This window comes from Lactuca virosa, chromosome 1 (assembly GCF_052849685.1).
Source record: "Lactuca virosa cultivar CGN04683 chromosome 1, Lactuca_virosa_CGN04683_v6, whole genome shotgun sequence".
Classification (NCBI taxonomy): Eukaryota; Viridiplantae; Streptophyta; class Magnoliopsida; order Asterales; family Asteraceae; genus Lactuca; species Lactuca virosa.
In genome coordinates this window covers 205,841,238-205,861,618 of record NC_136426.1, presented here as the reverse complement: position 1 = coordinate 205,861,618, position 20,381 = coordinate 205,841,238, and the positions used below count along the sequence as shown (strand labels likewise).

At 38.8% G+C, this 20,381-nt stretch overlaps 1 protein-coding gene across 13 annotated transcripts; it reads right to left on the bottom strand.

Annotated features, from left to right (window-relative positions):
- Positions 1–1,070: 1,070 nt before the first annotated feature.
- On the bottom strand, positions 1,071–7,686 carry LOC145164046 (DEAD-box ATP-dependent RNA helicase 20-like). Of its 13 annotated transcripts, none has more exons than XM_079082820.1 (19): positions 6,976–7,685; positions 6,613–6,888; positions 6,422–6,523; positions 6,157–6,317; positions 5,601–6,060; positions 5,284–5,438; positions 5,130–5,175; positions 4,928–5,015; positions 4,613–4,839; positions 4,460–4,522; positions 4,180–4,379; positions 3,987–4,075; positions 3,845–3,912; positions 3,643–3,724; positions 3,246–3,343; positions 3,137–3,149; positions 2,744–2,824; positions 1,943–2,008; positions 1,071–1,257 (listed from the first exon to the last, which is right to left on the bottom strand). In XM_079082820.1, the coding sequence occupies exons 6-10, from the start codon at positions 5,395–5,397 to the stop codon at positions 4,473–4,475; spliced, it is 525 nt and encodes a 174-aa protein (XP_078938946.1). In that variant the 5' UTR covers positions 5,398–5,438; positions 5,601–6,060; positions 6,157–6,317; positions 6,422–6,523; positions 6,613–6,888; positions 6,976–7,685; the 3' UTR covers positions 1,071–1,257; positions 1,943–2,008; positions 2,744–2,824; positions 3,137–3,149; positions 3,246–3,343; positions 3,643–3,724; positions 3,845–3,912; positions 3,987–4,075; positions 4,180–4,379; positions 4,460–4,472. The 13 variants fall into 13 exon arrangements, with proteins under 13 accessions (XP_078938946.1, XP_078938904.1, XP_078938897.1 ...); XM_079082778.1 differs by having other exon boundaries at positions 4,928–5,175; positions 6,613–6,789; positions 6,870–6,888; XM_079082771.1 differs by having other exon boundaries at positions 4,928–5,175; positions 6,976–7,111; positions 7,249–7,685.
- Between the last annotated feature and the right edge of the window lie 12,695 nt (positions 7,687–20,381).

The following is a 20,381-nucleotide window of genomic DNA, read 5'->3' as shown; positions in this document are numbered from 1 at the left end:
CACGCATTTGCGTGTCGTAACCTTACGACGCGCGTGTTTATGACACACAATGCGTATTAAGGAAGCCGCTGTCATAAAGGAAGACGACACGCATTTTTGCATGTCATAATTTTAAATGTTTTTAAAATTTATATTTTTGATAGATTTACTAATTTTCAAATTTAATAACAAACTAAAAGTTTCATAATACAATATAAAATACCATAAACAATAAAGACAATTCATTGCATTAATATGTCAAATACAAATAATCATTCCAATAGTAAGTAAATGTAACAATATTGCATAATATTTATTATTGAAAACAAAACATGTATTACATTTAAAGAAACCCATGACTAAATTCTCCTTTGACAATTTCCTTTCTAAGAGAATAACCTGAATGCAGGAACTTTGAGAGGCAGCAGGGCATGGATTGCTAGAGCTGTCAGAACCTGCACAGTGCAAATCGGTAACTTAACATGCCATTATGGACATTTTGGTCACATGGGGGATCTTTTCAGGCATGGTGAAGGTTACAGCTTCAGGTGCCTTTATGAGCATTTTGGTCACATCGGGTCTTTTTTGGGCATGGTGAAGGTTTCAGATGCAGGTGCCTTTGTGGGCATTTTAGTCACATCAGGTCTTTTTCCAGGCATGGTGAATTTTTTGGTTTCAGGTTCAAAAAAATGAACAAGGAGTGTTCAACTAGACCGAGTTTTAAATATTTGTTTATGTTCAATTTTATTATAGTTTCACATTCTTATTGTAGCTACACTAGTTGGAGAGGGGGGCTGAACCAACAATACTAATATTCATGTGTTAATCAAACAAAGCTGAAGGATTATGGAAATATGGGTAAGAAAGGAGTTATCTTCCATTGACGTCCTTTCCGAGATGCCTTAGAAAGGTAAATTCACTATATAGTCATGGGTGTCGGGTTCGCTATTGGGGCAGATAGATCAGGCAGTTGTGATTCACCAGTTCCAAAAGTGGCAACTGGGTTGTGGCAAACTGGATACCACCTGATTTGTAACGACCCAATTTTCACGCCCAAAAATTTCATTTAAAAATAAATGGTTTGCGAAACATTTGTAATAAAACATCATCCGATCATATCATTTCATAAAAACATATATCGTGTCTGAAAACCAAATCATAAAAATAATAATAAGGTCATAGTACAATCCCAGAACATCTCATAATGCGGAAAACCAATGCGTGTGTGTATGATGTGCCGCTACCGCGCCAACTCCTTCCCCTTCGCTGAAGAGGTACCTGAAAACAAAACTGTAAACTGTAAGCACAAAGCTTAGTGAGTTCCCCCATCGTCCACATACCATACAATCATATAGCATACATACTGCCAGGCATTTCTGGGGTGCCCGACCTACCCGGTACGGCCATTCTGGGGTGCCGACCTACCCGTACGACCATTCTGGGGTGCCGATCTACCCATGCGGCCATTCTGGGGTGCTGTCCTACCCATGTCAAGCCATTCTGGGGTGCTGACCTACCCATGTCGAGCCATTCTAGGGTGCTGACTACCCTTCGGTCCTAACAACCGAACCTCAGGGACTATTTCACCCCCTACTACTACTATCACATATATCATAGCAATATCTACTGTCAGACATATCCGGGGTGCCCGACCTACCCTTCGGTCCTAACAACCGAATCTCGGGGACCATTCCCCCTCCTACTACCTCTATCTCGTATAACATATCATGCTAGCAGCTAAACATATCATAACATACTGTTAGGCATAACTAGGGTGCCTAACCTACCCTTCGGTCCTAAGAACCGAACTCTATCACTATCATATATCATATCATGCTAGCATATAACATATCAGGTAGTAGCAACACAAATGAATATCACAAAGACAAACATCTATCATACGATCCCTACTGGTGGGCCGACATTGTGGCCGTAGACCCACCGCTACTGGAAGGTAACTCACCTCGTAGTAGCTGCTGATCTGTGCGGGAACTCTCTATCTGCTGCTGCTGCTCTGGAAATCCTCCGGCTATAAATCCCACAAAACACACAATCAGAGTCTGATATCTACTCTTTGGGTAAAATGACCATTTTACCCCTGATCAAGTCAAGTCAAAGTCAAAGTCAACTTCCAGTTGACCTGACTCGCCGAGTTCGCTAGCCAACTCGCCGAGTCCCTAACCTTCCATTTGTCCTTATTGACGACTCTACTCGTCGAGTTGGGCCGTCAACTCGACGAGCTCTTCTCTCGTTTGAACGTCACCTGAAAACTCATCCGACTCGCCGAGTTGATGAACAACTCGTCGAGTCCACCTTCATCTGATGAACAAGATCTGTCCTCGACTCGCCGAGTTGATGAACAACTCGTCGAGTTCTAAGAAGATTGCCTTGGACTCGCCGAGTCCAAGAACGGACTCGCCGAGTCCTGTCTTGACCAATTCCATACAGTTGATTTAAATGAGATCTAGCACACCAAAACCATAGATCTGGCCTCCTAATGTCCACTTTATACGTAAAGTTCCAAACTTGATGCACATGCATGGGGTTTTAGCTCAAAAGTCCACATAAAGTGTCCTACAATGTGCATGGGGCTCTCATGGCCCTAAAGTTGGCACCTTTATGCCATGAAACCCCTCTTAAGGCCCAGATCTGAAGTCAAAACCCACTCCACACTTCCAATACCAAAACATGACTTAGCAATCCAAAAAAATCCCAAGTTAAATATGAATAAACACATAGATGAGTCAAGACAGGGGCATTATACCTTGAGGCTGCTGAAAATGAAGTAAAATCCCTAGATCTACTGTCCCCAACTCAGGTTCCAAGCTCCTTTGTTCCTTCCAAGCTTTACAACCACACAAGAACACCAAAAATGGCCTCAACAATGCACAAACGGCTAGGGTTTCAATGAGAAGTGTTTTGGGAGCATAAGGGACAATATGGCCGTCATATAATTGCTTAAATAGGGTGCAAACCCTCGGATTAGGGTTTTTGTCCGAACAACACCTACTCGCCGAGTCCGGGAACCGACTCGCCGAGTTCATCACTTAAGTCCCGCGTCCCTTCTCGCTTCTACTCGGCGAGTGGGTCCTTCAACTCGCCGAGTCCGAGGCCAAAATTGCAAAATATTTAAAGAATTAATAAAAATAATACGTACCAAGAACCAGGTGCTACATGATTATACACAATTAAAATCAAAATCAAATGTTAATTGGTGTCAAGTGGAGAAAATGATTATTAGAATATAAAGTAAGTGAATAAATTACTTGATGTGATGTTAGGGCATAAAGCAACAAGCATTCTTGTTAGGGTTTCAGGGTATGCATTGCATATCATTCCAATACCACAGTTGCTTATGCTAGACCTGTAATTTTAACAGAAACCTCATATGTTTTTTGTTGTTCATGTATTTTCTGCCATTAAACACAACATCATGACTCATAAGCAAATTAAGAAATACAAATATATAGGAAAGATGAGAAACATTATATCAATTTGCAGGTTTTAACACTGCAAGTTTATAAAAGTAGCACACGATCGCACATGCAAGTTTAGACTAACAAGGAAAAAGATATTTGACGATTTTAGTTAAAAGGCTGATTGTCCTTAATTATGAGTTTTATTTTATAATTTCTTTAGACCCCATTAATATGTGAAACTTACCCTTAATTAGATTGTCCTGTTTCATGAAAATCTCTCGATGCCTAGTCTGACCACATCTAATAGATCAACATTCAAGTCATACCTGCATTGAAGACTTATGATCATTAAAAAAGCATCCACACAGGAATATACAATTGTTCTACAGATACTCAAAAAACACCTATTATCACCAGCAACTAGTTGAAATGAATAGTGAAGCTACCCGGTTAAATCCAAGCTCTCAAAAAACTCTTTTAAGGTCAGATATGTCCCATCATGAAATATTACAACCTGAAACAGGAAAAGAAAAAAACTTTGATTCATGCAAAAGAGAAACACATATTCTAATGATCAGAAACAAATACCTCATCTGGTTCCTTTTTTAACTTTGACTTTATGAACCTCAACAGATGCTTTTGATTCATGCATTTAACATCAAATGAAGGTTGAATTTCTTGATGGATATTCATATCATGTCACAAATTAAAGTAAAACTTATCAAAACAGAAACTTGGCGAAATTTTATTAAGTAAAGAAACTAAACCCAAGAGTGTCTACCTGTTCCAGAAGACCAAGGCGATGATGACATACAGTTCATGCATTCCCAGCAGCTAATATCTTAAGGATGTGATGAAGGTCAGTGAAAAATGTTGTTGCATCAGCAACTGAAAAAGCACCACCACCATCAAGAATCATGATATCTTACAGTCTTTATCTGCATAAACATGAACCACGCCATTTTCCATTTGAAAATAATGCTGAACGGAAATGAATATCAAGTCAAGATTCACGAAAATAAGCATCAAGTACAAACTTCTGTCAGAAACTTCAAACCTACATCAGATTTTATCTCAGGAACCCGGGAAATCATAATTTATCACATATTTCACGTCTTTCACATCTGCATTTTCATTATCATTTTTATAAATATTAAACAATCAACAATATGAATCATTAAATATATAATAATTAGTTGAGAAATTAAACGTACCTAAGCCACGAGCTGCAACATCTGTAGCTGTCATTATTGGACTTTTACCAGCTTTGGATTCGGATAAAACCCAATCTCTTTCCGCTTGACTTTTATCTCCATGGATTGATAATGCGGGCCACCCGTCCATTCTGAGCTGGCGGGTGATTTGGTCACACCCTTTTTTCATGTCCATAAAAATTAGAATTCTACTCCCATCCATGATGTCATCCAGCAGTTTCACCAATCTGAAAAAAAAAATTTATCAAATTTTATTATTTTAAAGCGTCTAAAAAGTTGAAAATAAAAAATCATCTATAAAAACGGTCAGCTTACTTGTTGTACTTTTGATTCTCAGTAACAATATCCACATGTTGCTGAATCGAATGTTTAGCTTTTAAGTCTTGTGAACCAATCACCACCTGTCCAAATTTCAAATGTCCAAAAAAAAGGATTAAATATGAATATATGGTTAGAAAAAAAGTAATTACTTTGTATGGGTTGTAAAGAAACTGTCTTGCAAGTTGTTCGACTTCCTTTGGCTGTGTAGCACTCCAATACAAGGTTTGACGATCTGGTCGTATCTGTGTATATACAAAAACCCATAAGAGAAGAAAAAATTGAAAATATATATTTTAGTTTTCTCTTATTATAAAAGGAAGGTTAAAAACTACTAATCACAATTCACAAACCTGTGAAACAATTTTTTTCATTTGAGGTTCAAAACCCATGTCAAGCATCCTATCTGCCTCATCCAACACAAGGTAAGTCACCCTCCTCAGGTTTGTATGATGAGACTCCAACATATCAATCAATCTTCCAGGTGTAGCAATGATAATCTCAACACCTAAAAGAAAAGATTTAAAAAAAAATTGATGATGAAACATGTACTTTAGGCACAACAAAGATAGATAGATATAATGCTGGAAAATGTTGAATAAGCTGAAGAAGCATTATGATATACCCGATCCATAGTAGTAAAGTCATCTTTAAGCTTATCACCACCTACCTTTCTGTAAATCACGAACTTGAGGACCCTTTGGAGCCCCACCATAAATGCAAGTATTCTTAATCTTTGAAGATGCGTCAAATTTAGTTGCTTCTTGTTGTATTTGAACACCAAGTTCACGAGTTGGAGCTAAAACTAACACAATCGGTCCATCTCCTTTTACTGTGATACCTGTAAACTCGCCGGAAATGGATTATGCTATTCATGTTCTGATTGTGAGTTTGACCTTCACGTCCTTTGTGCTCATTCTATCACCGTTACTTCCCGTACTCATCAACCCTCAATGGTTCACCCCAATAAAAAAAGGATAAATATGTTATATTTATACAGGGGTATTATCGTCATATGTAGAAATATTGGGTGATTTGTAGAAAAAGATGGAACCTGAGTTACGGGGGCATTATCGTCAATAAAGGGAGCTGCAAGACTAATGAAAGAAGCCTCACCAACTCCAACTAACCTGAAAAGTTATTACGGTGATTTTATCTTAAGGAGTAAAAAATAAATAAAATTAAAAAGTCAAATGTGTGTTTGAAAATTGAAATAGTCAACTCACATTCTGCAGATTGTGATTGACCAAAAGTCAATTGAAATCCCACATCCAACTGCTGCAAAAGTCAGATTGTGATTGACCAAAAGTCAATTGAAATCCCACATCCAACTGCTGCAAAAGTCCAAACAGATAATCCAACTCCAATAAGCCTAAATGGATTAATGCTGCAAATATATAAAACATTAAAGATTATTAGAATATGAAGAATATTATTATTAGTAGTAATTTAGAATCCACAATAACACAATTACACATTTTGATGTATTACCTTTTGGCCAATGATGCAAATATTGGAGATGCTACAAGAAGTCCAACCATGAAAGCAGATGAAATTACTCCATCTTTGAAATTGCTTAGGTTAAAATCGCCCCTATAAAAAAATTTGCAATTTTTGTTTCATTTGACATCAGTATCAATCAAAATATCGAATTCAAGAAGAACATGAAAGTGAAGACTTACTGAATTCCACTTCCATGAGAGCATACACCAGATTTTGTGCAAACTTTGGGACTTAAAGGGTATCCATTTTATGCAATTTTATGGGTAGTTTGAGAAATTGTTCATGGTAAGAAGAAAATGGGTGTTTTCCATGCTAATTAGTAGTTGCAATGCAAAAGCTTAGATTGGTTGCACATTCTGAATCAAAATGTAAGAAATAAAATTAACACGCACTAAATAATCCAGTGAAAGTAGATACCATTTCTCCAGTGACTCACTTTCTTACTCCAATCTTCCCTTCTCAATACAAAGTTAAAGCACAAATGAGACTTACATAAACACAAAGTCACAAACACTTGTTGGAATTTTAACAGAAAAAGTTACCTGCTCATGGAAGCCACAGCTCTTAGAGCTGGACGTATACCCAATACCACACCCCAAGTCCTGTGGAAAATGGATTTTGCTTCCTTCACCTTTTTGATTTTTGCTTTAGCCTTGGCACTGCTTAAGCCCTCAACAGCTTGTATTAATGGGTCGTCAACATAAGAATAATGTATTAGTTTGTTAGATATTAACCATAGATAATAAAAAAGATAAGACTCATGTGGTCATCGGAATCGGAATCAGAATCCGAATCCCGATGCCGACTTTGCTTACGACTGTAGCTTCGTTCTTTACTTCTCCCAGAAGAGTGTCGCCGAGGAGAAGAATCATGGCTGTCGGATTCATCCGAGATGGAGGGGGAATTATCATCACGGGTGTGTCTTCGGTTGAAGATAAAGGTAAGGCGTAGGAAAACTAGGGTTTTGTAAGTGGGAAATTTGGGGATACATCGGGGAGTGAGAATGAGAGGATGATAATGGAGAGAGTGAGATGGTGATTTCATAATTCTGATTGGCGTTCCCCACCAATGAAGTGTTCGTGAGATTGGGTTTATTGAAATTGATATTAAGAGAAGAAAGGGTTTGCTGAAAGCGGGGGAGGGTTTATTGAACACCGACGCCGGCGAACGGAATGTTAGGAAGGCCGACGACGGGGAGGAATGAAGTATTGTCGATTATGTGTGAGGGAGAAAGAAAGATGCATCAAAAATACGCTTAGGGCAAAGAGGGAAGTGAAAGCGGGATTTTTTAATTTTTGGGGGATTTTTTAATTTTTGGGCTTTGTGTTGACACTTTTTCAAACAACTTGTATTCTCAGGAAATCATTAAACAGGTAATCAAGTGCTTTTGAGGATGGGACGCTAAGGCGTCTACTATTTCATATTTTATCAACATATTGTAATTGATTCGTAAACATGTAATTCATACAATGATGTAATTTTTTCAATTATATATATGTTGGTTGTGTTTGCTTGAATTACTATTACAATTGCTGTTATGATACTATACATGAAGTCCTCCACCCCCGGATGTTTCCGCCATCCTTGGTTTGGGGGTGTGACAGATTGGTATCAGAGCGCAGTTTATAGTGAATTAAGTATATCAAACCACATAAGATATACAAACTATAAACACAATTGGGACTAATAGTCTCTGATTTGTGCATTTTTCAAGTAAATATACTTTTAGAAAATAAATGATTTTTTTTTATTAAAAGTATAAATACATGCATACATGCTCACATAGTGTCATAACTAGAAGAACATAAAATAAAAGAAGAGGAGTTGTACATTATGGGTATGCCTTGGTATATGTAAATCAAGTCTGGGAAGGATATAGCCTGATCAGCTATATCTGTCCGGGAATTGACTTGCATATACCGGGGGATGGTCAGGATGGACAACAAATCTAACAAACCTAATAACATACTACAAAGGATACTTTAAGAACTCAAAACTAAACATTTACAAATACTATAGGAGTATTTTGTGTTACTATAATAAAAATATTTTATAATTTCATTCTACCTCATAACCCAATGTATTGGGTCAATAAAAAGTATAAAATCGTATGTATCGTAAACATACCGGAAAACAACGTAATAATATACTTTATGTATAAAAGATTTCTCTCCCTATAAATACACTTTTACTAAAAGTACATTGGTTTACGACTTATGACAGAACCATGCCGCCAAGAAGAAGACCAAGACCTTCCAGCAACACAGCAACACCTCCTCCGCCGCCGTCTCCACAGTTTGATCCCGCGATGTTCCAGGCTGCAGTAACAGCAGCCGTAGCGGCCGCAATGTCGCAGATAGGGACCAACGGAGCTGGTGGTTCGGGATCGGGAGCTACACACTCTAACCACGGAGACAGTACGTGGCGTGCAAAAGAGTGTTCATACAAAGACTTCACAAATGGCAAACCCGACAACTTCAATGGAAGCGGGGGAGTCATCGCTTTGATGCAATGGTTTGAAAAGACCGAAGTAGTCTTTCAGGTGTGCTCTTGCCCCGAAGCGAGCAAAGTTAAGTTCGCAGCCTTCACCTTCACCGGTCGGGCCCTTACTTGGTGGAACTGCCGGATTAAGTCACTTACTCTCGAAGTGGCTAGCTCCATAACCTGGGCAGAACTAAAAACGTTGATGATGAAGGAGTACTGCCCGAGAGGTGAAATTCAAAAGCTGGAACAAGAACTTTGGAACCTCAGGATGACGGGCTCTGACCTTGAAACCTACACCACCCGATTCAATGAATTGGCTCTCCTCTGCCCAACAATGGTTACTCCGGAGGAGAAAAAGGTGGAGCGATACCTTTGGGGACTGTCTCTCCACGTGCAAAGTAGTGTCTTGGCTTCAAGGCCAACTACTTTTGACAGTGCCAGGGAGCTGGCACAACAACTTGTTGACCACCGAGCCGGTCATAATACTACAACCACCACCACTGATAAGTCAAAAGGAGGAAACAACAAAAGGAAGTTCTGGAACGAAAAGAAGAGCCAACCAGCACAGGACCCCGCTAAGAAGCAACAAATTGTTGCTGTCCATGCTGCCACTAATACTGCCACTACTGCTAGCACTCCAGCACCACCGAAGCCATATGCGGGAAAACTACCTAAGTGCAACAAGTGCAACTTTCACCATAATGGTGCTTGTAGGGAGATGCACGGTAACAACTGCGACAGGAAGGGGCACACTGCTCGTTTCTGTAAAGCGCCGGCTCAACCAATCAACCAAGTCGCCAGTACGGGGGCAACCCGGACCTGCTACAACTGTGGAGACGCAGGTCACTTCAAAAGAGACTGCCCCAAAGCACAAGCCCCTAATGCTGGTGGAGTAGGAAGAGTCCTGGCAATAGGACATGGGGAAGCAGTCGAGGATCCCACGGTGGTTACCGGTACGTTTCTCCTCAATAACTCTTATGCATGCGTACTATTCGATAGTGGAGCGGAGAGGAGTTTCGTGAGCCACCAATATAAACATTTACTTGAACAAAATCCCCAATCACTAAAGGATACTTATGTAGTAGAAATGGCAAATGGGAAAGTAGAACGCACTAGCGATATATACTCAGAATGTACTCTCACTCTAGACAACCATACATTTAAAATTGACCTGATGCCAGTCACCATAAAAAGCTTCGACGTAATCATCGGGATGGATTGGTTAGTTCCTCACCGTGCCGACATTCTATGTTACGAAAGGGTCGTTCACCTCAATCTACCAAATGACGAAACCCTTCTCATCTATGGTGACAAACCTAGTGCGAATTTACAAATCATCTCATGCATCAAAGCCCAAAAGTATCTCCGGAAGGAGTACCACGCCTTCTTAGCCCATGTAGTAGACAAGAAACAAGACGTGAAAGACATCAAAGACATCCCCGAAGTGTGTAACTTCCCGGATGTGTTCCCAGAAGATCTTCCTGGTGTACCACTCGCACGACAAGTCGATTTCAGAATTGACTTAATACCCGGAGCTACCCCCGTAGCCAGAGCTCCATACCGCCTCGCACCATCAGAAATGCAGGAGTTGTCCAGTCAGTTGACCGAGCTTTTGAGCAAAGGGTTCATCAGACCAAGCTTCTCACCTTGGGGAGCACCAGTCCTTTTTGTAAAGAAGAAGGACGAATCCTTTCGCATGTGCATCGACTGTCGGGAACTAAACAAACTCACCATCAAAAACCGATATCCTCTGCCCCGAATCGACGACCTTTTCGACCAACTCCAAGGAGCAAATTTCTTCTCAAAGATCGACCTAAGGTCAGGCTACCATCAGCTACGAGTTCAAGAAGAAGATATTCCCAAAACTGCATTCAGAACTCGCTATGGGCACTACGAGTTTGTGGTGATGTCCTTCGGTTTAACAAACTCACCTGCGGTATTCATGGACCTAATGAATAGAGTGTGTCGACCCTACCTAGACAAGTTTGTAATCGTATTCATCGACGATATCTTGATCTACTCGCGAAGCGAAGAAGAGCATCGCCTACATCTACGCCAAGTGCTAGAGACGCTAAGAGCAGAGAAGCTTTATGCTAAGTTCTCTAAGTGTGAATTCTGGATTAGAGAAGTGGATTTCCTTGGACATGTGGTGAGTGAGAAAGGCATACATGTGGATCCCTCCAAGATCAAGGCAATCGAGAATTGGTCAGCACCCAAGACGCCAACCGAAATTCGACAATTCCTTGGGCTTGCTGGCTACTACCGAAGATTTATACAAAACTTATCCAAGATTGCGAAACCACTCACCACCTTGACGCAGAAAGGTGTGATATTCAAGTGGGAAAATAAACAAGAAACTGCTTTCCAAACGTTAAAACAAGCCCTATGCAGCGCACCGATCTTGTCTCTCCCAGAGGGAACCGAGGACTTCGTAGTGTACTGTGATGCTTCGAATCAAGGCCTCGGATGTGTGCTCATGCAGAGAGGGAAGGCTATCGTGTATGCATCAAGACAGCTTAAGACGCACGAGGTTATTTATACTACGCACGACCTGGAATTAGGAGCAGTGGTATTCGCTTTGAAGATCTGGAGACACTACCTCTACGTCACGAAATGCACTATCTTCACTGATCACAAAAGTCTTCAGCATATCCTCAATCAGAAAGAGCTCAACATGCGACAGAGGAGATGGGTGGAGTTGCTGAATGACTACGAGTGCGAAATTCGTTATCATCCGGGCAAGGCCAATGTAGTGGCCGATGCTCTAAGCAGGAACGAGTACTCGGGCCGCCGAGTAAAATCCTTAACAATGACAATCCATTCCCACCTGACCATACAAATCAAGGAAGCTCAACTGGAAGCTTTGAAACTAGAAAAGGTGGCAGGAGAGACATTAAGGGGAATGGATAAAAACTTAGAAGTCAAGGATGATGGAGCACGTTATATCATGAACCGGATTTGGACACCGAAGTTCGGTGGACTCCGAGATGTCGTCATGAATGAAGCACACAAGACTCGATACTCCATCCATCCCAGGTCGGATAAGATGTATCTGGACCTCAAGAAATTATACTGGTGGCCGAACATGAAAGCTGAGATTGCTACCTATGTGAGCAAGTGCCTGACTTGCGCTAAGGTCAAAACCGAATACCAGAAACCATTCGGGCTATTACAACAGCCGGATATACCTGAGTGGAAGTGGGAACGAATAACCATGGACTTCATAACCAAGCTGCCTAAGACATCGGGCGGGCTTGACACAATATGAGTAATTGTAGACAGATTGACCAAATCAGCACACTTCCTACCAATGAAAGAAACCGACAAGATGGAGAAGCTGACTAGAACGTACATCAGAGAGATTGTACGACTCCATGGTATGCCGATATCCATTATCTCCGATAGAGATAGTAGATTTACCTCACGGTTTTGGCAGTCTCTACAAAAATCATTGGGAACTAGGCTTGACATGAGTACGACCTACCACCCACAAACCGACGGACAGAGCGAGCGAACCATTCAAACGTTGGAAGACATGTTAAGAGCTTGTGTGATAGACTTCGGTAAAGCATGGGATACCCATCTACCGCTTATCGAATTCTCCTACAATAACAGCTATCATACTAGCATCAAAGTCGCTCCATTCGAAGCTCTTTACGGTCGCAAATGCAGATCACCCCTGTGTTGGGCTGAGGTGGGGGATACACAGCTAGCTAGAGGGCAAATCTCTAATAGCACCCTCACTGGCCCTGAAATCATAAGGGAAACCACAGAAAAGATCGTTCAAATTCGACAGAGACTGAAAGCGTCTCGCGATCGGCAAAAGAGTTACGCAGACAAACGACGCAAACCCTTGGAATTCCAGGTGGGTGATCGAGTACTACTAAAAGTTTCCCCTTGGAAAGGAATGATACGATTCGGCTAACGCGGGAAACTAAATCCAAGGTACATCGGGCCATTCGAAATCCTTGCTAGGATTGGGCCAGTAGCATACAAACTTCGATTACCTCAGGAACTCGACAAAGTACATCCCACGTTTCACGTGTCGAACCTAAAGAAGTGTTTGTCTGATGAGACACTCGTAATACCACTCGACGAAATCAAAGTTAACGAAAATCTCCACTTCGTGGAGGAACCAGTCGAAATCATGGATCGGGAAATCAAACGAACGAAACAAAGTCGTATTCCCATCGTGAAGGTACGTTGGAACGCTAAACGAGGACCCGAATTCACCTGGGAACGCGAGGATCAGATGAAACAAAAGTATCCACATCTCTTCCTAAACTCTTGAAATCCCAGTCAAAATGAAAATTTCGGGACGAAATTCCTTCTAACGGGGGGATGATGTGACAACCGTCAAATTTCGGTCAATTCAAAGTCAACAAGTCAAACCGGTCAACTCCAATAACCCTTGTATGCTAGGGTTTACGTTATGTAATCACTATACAATTCGCTATTTTAATGAGAAATCATCATTTGGAAAGTTCATGTGTTCGATTTTCCTTAGCCTTAACAAGTGCTAAACAACGAACCAAAGCGATAAAACACTATTACACAATCATCGGGATTGTGTAAGACACTAAAACACGGTTTAATGGGGTTTACGAACCTTGCGTTGTGAAGCCGGACACTCAAATTAATCACAAACGAAACCTCTCTAAATCGTTTTCACTCTATCTCTTTCTATTTGAAATCTCTCCCAAATCTCTCCCAAATCTCTCCCAAATCTCACTCAAAAGTTACTTTAACTTTTTGTAATCATTTGGGTCATCTCGACCCTTGACCGGGTCAAAAATCGCTTGAAACGGGGTAAAAACGAGTAAAATAGCTTTAAGGATCCGAAACCTAAGCTTTAAGGATCCGAGGCCTCTGATCCGAAGCGAGGGTCCGAAGGTCCGAAGGTCCGAGGGTCCGAAGGTCCGAAGCGAGGGTCTCGCAGACAGCTCCTTTTTACCGGTTTTTCGACTACGACTTCGTTTTAACTCCGTTTTTCATTATTTTAACGTGGGATTTTCACCCAAAACTTTATTTTATAAACTAAGGCCCCAAAATATATAAATCTCCAGGGTTTTTATAAAATATATTAAAAGAATTGGTGATTGAACTAATTATTGAGGGAATATTTGCTTTTCCTTAATTTATGGCAAAAGCAAACCACTACCACCTCACTCTATGATTAGCCACTCTTTCCCACTACCCCTTGTCTCCTTAGTGGACCTTTACAGCCAATCTCCAGCTCTTCCCACGTTCTAAGAGCTGGAGGATTGATCCTCTCTCCTCATTCTCCATAAAACTCTTTCATTCTACACTTATCAACCAAGAACACTCTCCAAAATTCTCTCATCTTTTCTCTTAACTTCAAGAACTTCAAGGCTTTCTCCAGGGATTTCTTTCTTCAATTAGTAAGTATCTTCATCATTCACATAATTATTAAACTCCATTCTACTCAAATCATTGATATCTTACACAAGTTCCATCTTATTCGGTGTTAGATTCTCGAATCATCAAGACATCTTCTTAGTGTTCTTGAGTTGAACACTTCCTCTCTCTCACTTTCATCTACTGAAACCACATAAGGTGAGTTCATACCCATACATTTACATTTTTTCTTAAGTTTTAAGGGGGGAATACAAGTAAAATCATCAAGAACACAATTAAACTTTTTCTAACAAATTACATCAGAAAATATGGACGTTAATCACGGACTGTTTTGGTCAACTTAAATATTTTAGTATTCAAAACTGTTTCAGGTGCAAGTAGTTCAAACTCTTAGCTTTAAAATGACTACTTTCACATCTCCATATGATTTTTCTACAATTTATGGTGATTTTTACAAAACTGCCTGTCATTTCAGAGGCAAACCCGGACCAGTCTGTGATTATGAACATTTTCACCTCTGTTAGAGATCACTAAAAATCATGATAAAATTTACGAACAAACTAGACTCATATTCCAAACTCTCAAAATTTGCGGATTTGGATTTAGAGCTTTGATGATTTTTCTATAAATTTTCTAAGAACGGTAACAGAAACTGTTTTTAACAAAAAGTTGCTGTTAATTTCATTTCACCTTGTAACATGTTGAGCAAGGTGTATATCTTTATGTGATTATATGTTACTGCAATATATGACATTTTATCTTAATATTTAGACACACATCAGTTTACAAATGGATTTGGTCATATAAAATATAAAGAATAACAAGTGATTATAATCAAAGTACAATCGATACATTCAAACATTAAATAAACTATTTTGAATATAGTTTGCATACATTACCACGTACTACCCTTGGTTGATAAACTATAATAGGTATAGTTTATGATACATTACATAACATATACATTTAAAAAGGGTACATTTATACAAAGGATATATTCATTAAGCAAGGTACGGCCATACGGTACCAAGTTTTCATAACACGTAATTCCGTTAATGACTTTGTGAGACATTTACTTCAAATTACCATTAAGTCCTGTATTGTAACCAGAGTCTCCTTGAGGGAGAGCGTGATACTTGTGTATAGATCTATATTGGGTTTGACAAACCCACACCTAAACTGCATGCAACAGTTAGACCGATAGGTCTGGGGTGACAAATGTCATAACATTTCCGACGCCTGAAGAACGTCGTTTTAGGCAACCTTGGTCATAGTATGGTTATAATAAACTCACATAAAGTATTAACAAACATTGGAATTTACGGGGACTTCATTAAAATTTAACGAGTTTATGTCGATTTAAACTTGCATTGTTTTACTATAAATATGACAAATTACTTGTACATTTCGGTCTTTGGGTTTTAAGACTACATTTACACATTAAGGAAAATATTGGATTTTTCTAACACAAATACTACTTTTACAAACGAAAAGCTTATGAGCTCACCAACCTTTGTGTTGACACTTTTTCAAACAACTTGTATTCTCAGGAAATCATTAAACAGGTAATCAAGTGCTTTTGAGGATGGGACGCTAAGACGTCTACTATTTCATATTTTATCAACATATTGTAATTGATTCGTAAACATGTAATTCATACAATGATGTAATTTTTTCAATTATATATATGTTGGTTGTGTTTGCTTGAATTACTATTACAATTGCTGTTATGATACTATACATGAAGTCCTCCACCCCCGGACGTTTCCGCCATCCTTGGTTTGGGGGTGTGACAACGACCGTAAGTCCTGACTTATTAACCAGAATCTCCTGGAGGGAGAGCGTGAATTTGTGTATAGATCTATACGGGACTGACAATCCCGCACCTTAATTGTTCGCTACAGTTAGGCCAACAGGCTTAAGGTGACAAATGTCATATCATTCCGACGGCTGAAGAACGTCGCGTAAGACATATCCGTCATATAGTATGGTTATAAGAATTCACATGGAGAAAACAACTATTATTTTACATAGTAATATACCTCTTTTGAAACAGTAAGACAAGGTATTTACATCATATCTATTTTACAGGCTAGATTATACCATCAGTGAGTTTCACTTATGGATAAAACTACGTATCATGAAATTAATTATGGCAAGTATACCTATACTTTTTGGTTTTGGGATGTTTAAAACCGTAAATCGGTACTATTGAAAATATAGGATTTTCTAGGATCAATATCATTAATTTTACAGGTGAACAGTTTACAATTCGACTTTCTGAAAACAAACACAACTGCTTATCGAAATCAATGCTTTACAGTAGAGCATATACAACTAAGAATATGTTTACAAAGGATTTAACACTTATTTACGAATAGTATATTATCAAATAGTTTTATTTGATTATTAATCATACATTCGGATTTTAGGGCAAATTTACTTTCAAAGGTTTTATTTAAATAATAAAACTATATTACATTATTTGTAAGTATTAAATTTATATATTTACACATAAGTTACACGAAAAACAAAACATTATATTGATACTATTATGGTACAAACAGAAGTTCAGAAAACATATATTGAGTATTATTTTATTAAAATGTCACACCCCAAAACCGGAACGGCGGAAACGTTTTGGGGTGGAGGACGTCATGTTTAGTATCACAAGACATGCATCATAGTAAGCAAAGTAATACAAAACCATTTCATTAGAAAGAAAGTGTTTACAAAGTATGTGATTCACATAATATAGAATACATAGCAAATAACAAAAAGACATGAAGCTATACTGCTCCATCTTCTGAATCCCAGTGCTCGAACATGTCTACTGGTCTCCTTAAAATAAAAGTTATTTTGAAAGCGCAGATCAGCATTTAAGCTGGTGAGTTCATAAGATTTAAGTGATGTAAGTGAGTAGTAAGAAAGTGTAGTAAGTTGTAGTAAGTTCTGTTTAGAACGGTTTGCCCGTTCCTCCAGGAAATCCTATATTTCCTGCTTTGATGAAAGATAAGTAAAAATGACTCTACAGTCTTTTCTCTGAGTATTAAATGAATACAAGTTATGTAAAACTCAAAGTAAACAAAGAATCGATTGTGTGTATCTGCCCCAAGCCCACAACCAAACAAGGAATAGGAAATGAGGCGGAAGACACACATCCCATTGTTTGTTAGATCATCATTGTATATAACCTTGGCGTTTCCACTTGGTACTCACGGAGTTAACTATAATAGTTCCTTTGTATTTGATGAAAGATCCTTTAAGAAAACCCTTATTTCTTATAGTAAAATGGTAACCACAGTAGTTCCTTCTATAATCACTTAGTTTATACTAGCTATATATAATCTAATATCGAATAGATAGTTAATTGTGTGAATCTTCCCTAAGCCCACAACCAAACAAGGAACAGGGAATGAGGCGGAAGGCACACATCCAACTATCTATCAGATATTAATTATATATAACCCTGGTGTATAAACTAGGGTATTATAGAATTAACCAGTTTAGGTCCTTTAAGTTATACTGGTTTAATAAAATGGATTAAACCCTTTACTGGTGAGTTTCTAGTTTTGTATATCAAAAGTTCTTTACTTGAAAAGTATGATTTGTACTAGAAAACGGTGCATTGAATTAGTGTCCTATGACTTGGCCCATACCTGGTACCCCTTATGATTACTTGGTGTATACGGAAATATATATATATATATATATATATATATATATATATATAGATCGGATAGATAGTAGGCTGGGTGTATCTGCTCTAAGCCCACAACCAAACAAGGAACATGAAATGAAGCGGAAAGCACACATCCTACTACATGTCGGACCCGATTAATATATATCCCTTAATGCATACACTAAGGAATCATAAAGTTAGCATTATAGGCCCCCTTCTACTGAATGTACTAGACTCGACTGTTAGGGTCAGTGACTTAACATGGCTATTCCACCATGTCAGGGCTCTGTCAGAGAAGGTGCAGGCAGCAAACTTCACTTTGCTCCCTTCAGGGCACGAACAGATTTCGAAGACCGAATCTGTTTTCTCGAAGCATCGCATCAGAGCGATGACTCCAACATTTTCAACGAAGGAATTGGGTTTGCAGTTCATAAAGTCTTTACACGAACACTCCCTTGGGTGTCCGTGAGTAACTCTGGGGTTGGTTAGGTGGATACCACTACCAGATCTGAGGGTACCACCTGCGCCGAAGTGAGCTAGAGCAGTTGCCACTACGGAGGATATCGCTGCTTGGAGAGCAGCAGGATCGAATTGTGGCGGTGGAGTTGGAGTTATTGGAGTAGGGCGCCTGTTTGATCTGCGAGGAGGCATCTTTGCTAAAAGGATACAAAGATGAGATGGAATAAGTCTAACGCAGTGGACATAAGCCGAAAGCTGAAAGACAAGGTCATCCTAGTTATGAGTGTATCGGGTCCTGACTTCCTCAGGATTCTGGAAACAATTCATAAAAGAGTCTATACCGAATAAACTTTATGAATTTGGAATGGCTATCCTCGAATGAATATCTGTTACCTAAATAACTGTTACCAGCTGCATATAAGAAAATAATCCTAACACAAAATGTGAGCAGTGTTTCCAATAACTCATTAAGTTAACAATATTATTATTTATTAGTGTGACGCATAAGATGTTTTGGTTACTTCGGTTGATCCTTCTTTGAAGCTTCTCATGAACCTGATCTTGTTTCTCTTTGACTCTTTGGTTGACCGCTATGAGGAAGTGGTTACATCTATATGGGTTTGTCGTGCGAGAATGGTAGTGTCTAAAGAATCTATGAGATTAAGTGAAACATTATGGGGTGATCCTAACAAAGTCCTACTATAATTGCACAATGTATACAAGTTGTATATAATTTAAGGTTAAATAGACCTTCGAATAAGTTATCCTACTCCAAAACCACAACCAAACAAGGAACAGGTAGTGAAGCGTAGATCACAAATTCTAAGTCTATAAAATCTCAATTATATATAAACTTGGGAGTATACATTGCAAGATTATAGACCTATCCGTGAGGGTCTTTTAAGTTATCACATAAGTTATTTATATAGTGCCTAAAATACTCCTATAGTATTTTAATGTAATGAACTTGGTATGTTTTAAACTTGTTATCGCGTTATAGTATCATAGAATACTCCTACTGTATTCTAACTTTATGTACTTGATCTAGTATTCTCTTGACTAGTATTTGGTAAGTGTTCAGACCGTTGCAACACCACATCACTCCCAAACACATGTCGGTCACATCTCTAATGAATATAGTTGATCAGGCTATATTGATTGTAGCTATGATTACATAACTGTCCAGGTTTGACCATAGTGTTCAACCTTTAACTTCTTATGTTCTGTTCTTCTATTAATACTTGTTCTAGTATGTATATATGTATAAGCAAGTATGTATACTTTTATAAGGTATCATTATATATTTAAAATATATTCTTATCTAGAGCACTTAGGCCCCATTGTATTTATAGTTGTTTATCTTTGATCGGTTGATATACTTAGTTCACTATAAACAATGCTCTGATACCAATCTGTTACACCCCAAAACCGGAACGGCGGAAACGTTCTGGGGTGGAGGACGTCATGTTTTGTATCACAAGACATGCATCATGGTAAGCAAAGTAATAAACAACCATTTCATTAGAAAGAAAGTGTTTACAAAGTATGTGATTCACATAATATAGAATACATAGTAAATAACAAAAAGACATGAAGCTATACTGCTCCATCTTCTGAATCCCAGTGCGCGAAACTGTCTGCTGGTCTCCTTAGAATACAAGTTATTTTGAAAGCGTAGATCAGCATTTAAGCTGGTGAGTTCATAAGATATAAGTGATGTAAGTGAGTAGTAATAAAGTGTAGTAAGTTGTAGTAAGTTCTGTTTAGAAAAGTTTGCCCGTTCCTCCAGGAAATCCTACATTTCCTGCTTTGATGAAAGATAAGTAAAAATGACTCTACAGTCCTTTCTATGAGTATTAAATGAATACAAGTTATGTAAAACTCAGAGTAAACAAACAATCGATTGTGTGTATCTGCCCTAAGCCCACAACCAAACAAGGAATA